The sequence below is a fragment of the Miscanthus floridulus genome, chromosome 19 (genome assembly GCF_019320115.1).
Source record: "Miscanthus floridulus cultivar M001 chromosome 19, ASM1932011v1, whole genome shotgun sequence".
NCBI lineage: Eukaryota > Viridiplantae > Streptophyta > Magnoliopsida > Poales > Poaceae > Miscanthus > Miscanthus floridulus.
In genome coordinates this window covers 110,992,989-111,001,752 of record NC_089598.1, presented here as the reverse complement: position 1 = coordinate 111,001,752, position 8,764 = coordinate 110,992,989, and the positions used below count along the sequence as shown (strand labels likewise).

The 8,764-nt window shown below is 40.3% G+C and overlaps 1 protein-coding gene across 1 annotated transcript; it reads right to left on the bottom strand.

The window, feature by feature from the left end:
• Positions 1 to 934: 934 nt before the first annotated feature.
• LOC136525344 (uncharacterized) lies at positions 935 to 5,442 on the bottom strand. Its single transcript, XM_066518341.1, has 5 exons — positions 4,734 to 5,442; positions 4,543 to 4,644; positions 2,609 to 4,297; positions 2,222 to 2,455; positions 935 to 1,945 (listed from the first exon to the last, which is right to left on the bottom strand). The coding sequence occupies exons 1-5, from the start codon at positions 4,902 to 4,904 to the stop codon at positions 935 to 937; spliced, it is 3,207 nt and encodes a 1,068-aa protein (XP_066374438.1). The 5' UTR covers positions 4,905 to 5,442.
• Positions 5,443 to 8,764: the final 3,322 nt, after the last annotated feature.

Sequence of the window (8,764 nt, the reverse complement as noted above, 5' to 3'; positions counted from 1 at the left end):
AAAGTGTTGTTTTTTCATTTGACCAAATTTGACTTGGTCAAACTTGCTCAAATGAGACACTAAATGACCTCAGATGAAAAAACTCTGAATACCAAGTTTGATCATCTCAGCAAGATCTACAATTGTTACATAGATCATTTTCCCATTTGAGAAATTTTTATCAAACACTAGTCACAATTTTCCTTATCTCTTATAGACTTTCTAAAACTATGTCACACACTTGTGAAAATTGAACTACATTTTATTCAAGCTTTCTCAAATGAAAAAATGGTCTATATAAGGATTGTAGATATTGATGATATGAACAAACTTGGTATTCAAAACTTTTCAATTTTAGACAATCTAGGGTTCCGAAAACATATTTGTAGGCGTCGAAATTTAAAAATCATAAATTTGAACCGTCCAAACTTTCTCAAATGGAAAGTTGACCAAAACAACAATTGTAGATCTTTTTGAGTTTAACAAACTTGGTATTCAAAACTTTTCAATTCGAAGTCATTTAGAGTCCATAATACTAGGGTCAAAGTGTTGTTTTTTCATTTGACCAAATTTGACTTGGTCAAACTTGCTCAAATGAGACACTAAATGACCTCAGATGAAAAAACTCTGAATACCAAGTTTGATCATCTCAGCAAGATCTACAATTGTTACATAGATCATTTTCCCATTTGAGAAATTTTTATCAAACACTAGTCACAATTTTCCTTATCTCTTATAGACTTTCTAAAACTATGTCACACACTTGTGAAAATTAAACTACATTTTATTCAAGCTTTCTCAAATGAAAAAATGGTCTATATAAGGATTGTAGATATTGATGATATGAACAAACTTGGTATTCAAAACTTTTCAATTTTAGACAATCTAGGGTTCCGAAAACATATTACATAATATCCGTCTCTAAAACATAATATATTAAACATGCATCGTTGTATCATGCGGGCACAACAGTGAATTTCTTCTTGACGTATGACCCTTGGTTATGATCTTGTCGTAACCATGGAGTGTCTTCATCATTTAACATGATGCTTGGATCTTTCTTCACTATGAAGGGTGGAATTCGGACATTTCTTTCGTAATCTTCGGACATGTCTGACTTGTCTTCAATTCCTACTATATTTATTTTCCCAGAAAGAATTATGTGGCGCTTTGGCTCATTGATCATTGAGTTGATGTCTTCGTTTTTTCCTCTCTTTGATTTTGTAGACATGTCTTTCACATAGAACACCTGACTCACATCGGCAGCAAGGACGAATGGTTCCTCTTTGTATCCAATATTGTTGAGGTCCACTGTTGTCATTCCATACTCTTTGTCGACTGTTACCCCTCCTCCGGTCAGCTTCACCCATTGGCACCGGAACAAAGGGACTTTAAAATTAGGTACGTAGTCTAGTTCCCATATCTCTTCTATGCGGCCATAATATGTTTGTATATTCCCATTTGGATCTGTGCCATCTATGCGAACACCACTATTTTGATTGGTGCTCCTTTTATCTTGGGCAACTGTGTAAAATGTATTCCCATTTATCTCGTACCCTTGGTACGTGAGGATATGCCACGATGGCTGCCTAGCCAACAAATACAGTTGCTCATCAATATTGTCATCGCCTTGACATTCTTTTCGCAACCAACCACTGAAACTTTTCATGTGCTGACGCCTAATCCAAGCTTCAGTCTTCCCTGGAAACTTGGATCGTAAGAACTCCTTATGTATCTCGATGTACGGATGCACCAATGACGAGTTCTGAAGAACTGTGTAGTGTGCTTTATTGAAATAATCGTCTTCCATGCCAATATATGTTTTCTTCCCTAAAGTTCCTTTACCACTGAGTCTCCCCTCATGTCGTGATTCGGGAACGCCAATCGGAGCAATGTCAGGAATAAAGTCAACACAGAACTCAATGACCTCCTCTGTTCCATAGCCCTGGGCGATGCTTCCTTCAGGCTTAGAACGGACTTTCACATATTTCTTCAAGACTCCCATAAACCTCTCGAAGGGGAACATGTTATGTAAGAACACAGGTCCAAGAATACTAATCTCCTTCACCAAATGAACTAGGATGTGTGTCATGATATTAAAGAAGGATGGAGGGAACACCAACTCAAAGCTGACAAGACATTGAACCACATCGTTCTGTAGAGTAGCTAGTTCCACTGGATTGATTGCCTTCTGAGAAATTGCATTGAGAAATGCACATAGCTTCACGGTGGCTAGACGTACATGTGGAGGTAGAATTCCTCTTAAAGCAACTGGAAGCAATTGCGTCATAAGCACGTGGCAGTCGTGGGACTTTAAGTTTAGGAATTTTTTATCTGGCACATTTATTATACCCTTTATATTGGAGGAGAATCCTGATGGGACCTTGATGCTGCTTAGACATTCGAACATGCTGTCCCTCTCTTCTTTGCTAAGCGTGTAGCTAGCAGGACTTAAGTAATGACGTCCATCACCTGTCTTCTCTGGATGAAGGTTGTCTCGTTCTTTCATGCACTGCAAGTCCTGGCGTGCTTCAAGTGAATCCTTTGGCTTCCCGTACACACCCATGAATCCTAACAGGTTCACACAAAGATTCTTTGTCAGGTGCATCACGTCGATTGCGTTGCGGACCTCTAGGACTTGCCAATAGGGTAGCTCCCAAAAGATGGACTTCTTCTTCCACATGGGTGCATGTCCATTAGCATCTTTGGGAACAGATTCACTGCCTTGTCCCTTTCCAAATACTACTTTCACATCCTTGACCATTGCGAGTACATCTTCCCCGGTTCGGTTATGAGGCTTCTTCCGGTGGTCTGGCTTACCTTTAAAATGCTTCCCTTTCTTTCTTACTTGGTGGTTCAAAGGAAGGAATCGACGATGGCCAAGGTACACGACCTTTCGACATCTTTTCAAATATATACTGTCAAGGTCATCAAAACAATGTGTGCATGCATTATATCCTTTGTTTGTCTGACCTGAAAGATTACTTAAAGCAGGCCAATCATTGATGGTTACGAACAACATTGCTCGCAGGTCAAAGTGTTCTTGTTTGTACTCATCCCAGACACGTACACCTGGTTTGTTCCATAAAACTAGAAGTTCTTCAACTAATGGCTTCAGATATACATCAATATCGTTGCCAGGTTGCCTCGGACCTTGGATGAGGATCGGCATCATAATGAACTTCCGCTTCATGCATAACCATGGAGGAAGGTTGTAGATACATAGAGTAACTGGCCAAGTGCTATGACTAGTGCTCTGCTGTCCAAAAGGATTCATACCATCTGTACTTAAGGCGAACCTTAAGTTTCTAACCTCATTTGCAAACTCTGAAAATTCTCTATCTATCGCTCTCCACTGGGACCCATCAGCTGGGTGTCTCAGCATATTGTCTACCTTACGGTCTTCTTTATACCACCGCAACAACTTTGCGTGGTCTTTATTTCTGAACAAACGTTTTAAGCGTGGTATTATAGGAGCATACCACATAACCTTGGCAGGGATTTTCTTTCTAGGACGTTGTTCACCCTCGACGTCACCAGGATCATCGCGCCTGATCTTATACCGCGATGCTTTACATACCGGGCATTCATCCAAATTCTCGTATTCATTGCCATGGTAGAGGATACAGTCATTAGGACATGCATGTATCTTCTGGATTTTTAATCCCAAAGGGCAGACAACCTTTTTTGCTTCGTACGTAGTGGTGGGCAATTCATTTGGCTTCGGAAGCATCTTCTTTATGAGGTTTAATAAATTCCCAAATGCCTTATCGGATACACCATTCTTTGCCTTCCACTGTAGCAATTCCAGTGTTGTACCCAGCTTTTTTTGCCCCTCTTCGGCCATCGGGTATAGCAACTTCCTATGATCCTCAAGCATGCGCTCCAACTTAACTTTCTCTTTTTCACTTTCCCATTCTTGTTGTGCATCACGAATGGCATCGCCAAGAGCATCACCGAGATCATCTTCTACCGCTACCTCTTCTTCATCTCCCCCCATTGTAGTATCATCAAAGGCACCATACTGAGCAATAATGTCATCAATGTCTAAATCTTCTCCTTCACCTTCTTCCATCATGACCCCGCTTTCTCCATGCTTAGTCCAACATATATAGTTTGACATGAAACCTGACTTAAGCAAATGTGAATGAAGACTCATTGAGCTTGAATATTCCTTTAAATTCTTACATAGGGCACATGGACAGCATATGAAACCATCCCGCTTATTTGCCTCGGCCACACCTAAGAAATAGTGCAAGCCCTCTATAAAGTCTTGGGAGCGACGATCGGCATTGTACATCCAATGGCGTGACATAATCTGTATTACACGACAAATTATGAAAACCTTGAACATAATTAAGTATTTTATTACACAACATAAATGACACACACACGGTTGATTAATTAACTAAGCCTGGCTACAACGTAAGCAATCCCAACTATCATTAAACAAACTAAAACTACAATGCACTTCAGTAACATAATTATTTTGTGATCGTACGCAACTAAAACAGACAAATCATTCTTCTGTTGAATATCAATAAGCTTCTCCTGCTGGCTCACTGCCTCATCAGCAGCATCTGCTACCTCAAGCGCACCCAAATTCTGCACGTATGTAGCATAATCTTCCTCCCAGTACCAACCATCGCATCCATTGCCCTCCCACTGAAATTAAAGCCAAAAAATATCTAGTCAAAAATATTCAAGAAAAGCAGGTCAATTAGCCATAATTATAAAATGCGTAAGAAACTCACATCGCGATCCGGGCACTTGTAGAAAACACGACCCTTGTTGGGTCCCTGTCTCTTGACTCGGTACTCCATCACAATCTTCTGCTTACACTTGCCGCAGATAATGAGAGGGAGTTCTGGCCTCAGTCGTTTCGCAACCGAACGAGAGGCCGAGGATCCAGTAACAGTTGTCATCTACTTTCTATACTTATTTTTGCAAACTAGTGTAAATTTCATATTTTCAAATATTCATCAAATTATAGCTCAAAAACATGTTTCAATAAATAACCATCCGTACTAGTTGACCTTGCTTACGTGATCATCTCGACGAGCATTTCTCCACCGGACGGCACCGTACTTGGCCAAGGAAGAGCTCCGATTCTACGAGAAAGGGAACACGGTCTTCCACGACCGTTGCCGCTCTCCCTCGTAGAATCAAAGCTCCTCCTTGACGTCCGTTACCGCTCGGCAGAGAACATGCTCGCCGACATGAACACGGTCCGCAAGTTCAACTAGTGCGGATTTTCTACAATTTTCTAACAATTTTCTAAGTTTTTCATTTCATGGAAAAATTAATTCTAAGATCACGTAAGCCACCGGGGACGAGAATGGCGCGTGCTCCAGCGAGGACGAGCGAGGCGTGATTTTGATGAACTAATTTAACTTTTGTTTATCCAAACATATATGCAAATCATCATGTGATTTTGAGCTAAAAATGACATATAAAATCATAATAAAGTCCAACATATAAAGTTACACATGCATCTACATCGCAAAATGAGATAAGCTACTGATAAAACATAAGAGGATTAAGTTTGTTACCTCCAAAATCGAAGAGCAACACCAATGGAGGGGGAGAGTGCAAGAACAACAGCAAGCTGAAGAACAGAGGCAGTGAGTTTGAATAATGGAATGGCTCGGGCTCGGGGAGGAAGAATTGAGCAGAATTATAGGCCGGGATAATTAGTCCCGGTTAGGGGTCCAAACCGGGACTAAATATTAATCTTTATTCCCGGGGCATAACCCAAACCGGGACTAAAAGCTTTAGTCCCGGCTGGTATTACCAACCGGGACTAAAGGTAAACCTTTAGTCCCGGTTGGTAATACCAGCCGGGACTAAAGATCCCTGCCCCGCGGACGACCGTTGGGCAGGGACCTTTAGTCCCGGTTGGTATTCCCAACCGGGACTAAAGGGTCCTTTAGTCCCGGGGGCAAAAAATGCCGAGGCTAATGCTAAATTGGGACATCGTTCTAAAGTCTGTTCTCTAGTAGTGGGTTTTAGAGGCATGGGTGCGCCCACGTCGTCACCACCACCGCCGCTTGTGTACGTGTGAATAACATCCGAGAAGAGAGAGAGAGAGAGAGAGAGAGAGAGAGAGAGAGAGAGAGAGAGAGAGAGAGAGAGAGAGAGGGATGAGACAATAGGAGACGAGGACGGGATTGGAGTCGGGGCGCGTGGGGGTGGGGCTTGGGCAAACGTGAGGCTCGGTGATACGCTAGAGTATAGTATTTTTCGGGTTCATGGGGACAACCAAGTGACACAGAGTTATTGTTGCACGTGTGTCAGTAAGGAACTAATGTTACAGATGCGTCCCAACTACGAACCATAGACGCGTTTTAATGATTTGTGTCTGTAATATATGCCATAAAAATATCTAATTTTCCAGGATTGACATATCAGTGACGCATTTTGTCTAGACGCGTCTAATATTATATTACAGACGCGTTTTGTTTTTGCAACACTAGGCGGTGGTGTCTGCGATTTGCTTATTTTACATAGTATAAAATTCAAGTTTTTCCTTCTATATATATGTTTTCAAAGGTATCTTGAATATTATAAGGTTTTAAAGGGATATTTATCACTGTTTATGGACATCTTGCTGGTACAATGTATGCGCCCATTGATCGAAAGATTACACTATTTTTGTCACACCCGGTTTTAAGAACAAAACCAGATGTACACCATATGTGTGCCCAGGAATCAATCACACACATAACGACAAATTACAACATTATTATGGTATTAATAGACAGTGCTTTATTACATAAAAAACAACAATATAACATTATCACTTACATAGAGACAAAGCTTGCATCAAAGTAGCGGAATCATAAATTATAATCTTCAAGCGAAGCCTCCAAACACCACAGCTACTTTGAACCTATATTTGTTTGAGCTTTAATCATACCTTTGAACTTGGTATTGTAATATTTCAAGCACTTTGGTTTGTAATGTTATTTCCTCCGCAATCTATGTGTGTTGTTATGTGAATGTTTTAAATCCTAATATTTGATACTAGCTAGTGTAATCAGGGTCCCTCAGGGACACTCGATAAACTACCAGATTTATGTTGTCTCAAGTGTGTATCGGCTAGAGATCCATAGAATGACAGTAGGCGTACTTGAGATAGCATAAATTGGATGGTTTGGACACATGGCCATCATCAAGATGTAGAGCACAAATGGGGCAACGTGTCGCACAAAGATCGATACCATCGTGGCTTGGAGGGCAATCAGTAGACCTTGTTAGGGACAATCAGCAATAGAAATAATGTTTGGAGGCTTGTGTGTCATCGCATTCTTAAGATTATATAATCCATAGAATTTGATGAGCTCATATTATATCGAGTGCAATAATTTCCCACAAACAAAACATGTTTTAGCATACATAAAGAAAGATAGAATCCTTGTCGGCGGTCGAATCTTCAATATCGGTGAGAAGCTAGGTTGGAGGAGGCGACGAGATTTTCCGAAGGGGCTGCATAGGGGCGAGCGGGGCGACAGATTGGGGCTACCACTGCAAAAACAGTTCGCACGGATGATGTCTTTTGCTGCTTTTTAGCTGTAGAGATAGAGATAGAGATAGAGATAGTGATTAGAGATATAGATAGAGATATAAAGAGAGAAATAGAGATTTTCTTTAATAATGGAACAAGGTTCCAGCAGAGATAGAGATTAGAGATTAAAGATAAGATAGAGATAGAGATATAGAGATTATATCGAGTGTAATAATTTCCCACAAACAAAACTTGTTTTAGCAGACATAAAGGAAGACAGAATCCTTGCCGACGGTCGAATCTTCAATATCGGTGAGAAACTAGGTTGGAGGAGGCGATGAGATTTGCCGAAGGGGCTGCATAGGGGCGAGCGGGTCGACGGATTGGGGCTACCACTGCAAAAATAGTTCACGTAGATGATGTATTTTGCCGCTTTTTAGCTATAGAGATAGAGATAGAGATAGAGATATAAAGATAGAGATAGAGATTTTTTTAATAATGGAACAAGGTTCTAGCAGAGATAGAGATTAGAGATTATAGAATAAAGATAGAGATGGAGATATAGAGATTATATCGAGTGTAATAATTTCCCACAAACAAAACATGTTTTAGCAGACATAAAGAAAGATAGAATCCTTGTCTCGGCGGTCGAATCTTCAGTATCGGTGAGAAGCTAGGCTAGAGGAGGCGACGAGATTTGCTGAAGGGCCCACGTAGGGGGGAGCAGGGCGACGGACCGGGGTTACCACCACAAAAACAGTTCACGCAGACGATGTCTTTTGCCGCTTTTTAGCTGTAGAGATAGAGATAGGGACAGCGATAGAGATTAGAGATAGTGATTACAGATAGAGATAGAGATTTTTTTTAATAATGGAACAAGGTTCCAGCACAGATATAGATATAGATATAGATATAGATATAGAGATAGAGATAGAGATAGAGATAGAGATAGAGATAGAGATAGAGATATCTAAAGAGTATATTAACACATAATATAATTTAATCATGCATGAACACAATCATGGTCCAATCTACAATGTTTCAACTTGGGCTTGTTCTAAATAATTTTTTGAGTTCTCCTAATTGCATTTGAAAGATATGTTCAGATATGTGTTACTATTGGTTATTTAACTACAACAGCTCTTGGTTGCACCTGATTTGGGATGATTAGATCACTTGCCTGTTTATATCCTTATTGATTCAAAGGCTTTCAAGCTCATTTTCATCTAATTAATTACTCACTCCGTCCTAGAACGAATATAGCTTTGTTTAGAGTTT

Coding starts and splice junctions, on each gene's coding strand:
- LOC136525344 (XM_066518341.1), bottom strand. CDS start 4,904: ATGACAACTGTTACTGGATCCTCGGCCTCTCGTTCGGTTGCGAAACGA. Junction 4,298..4,542: donor CAGATGCTGCTGATGAGGCA/GTGAGCCAGCAG, acceptor CGTGTAATACAG/ATTATGTCACGCCATTGGAT. Junction 2,456..2,608: donor CCTATTGGCAAGTCCTAGAG/GTCCGCAACGCA, acceptor CATCCAGAGAAG/ACAGGTGATGGACGTCATTA.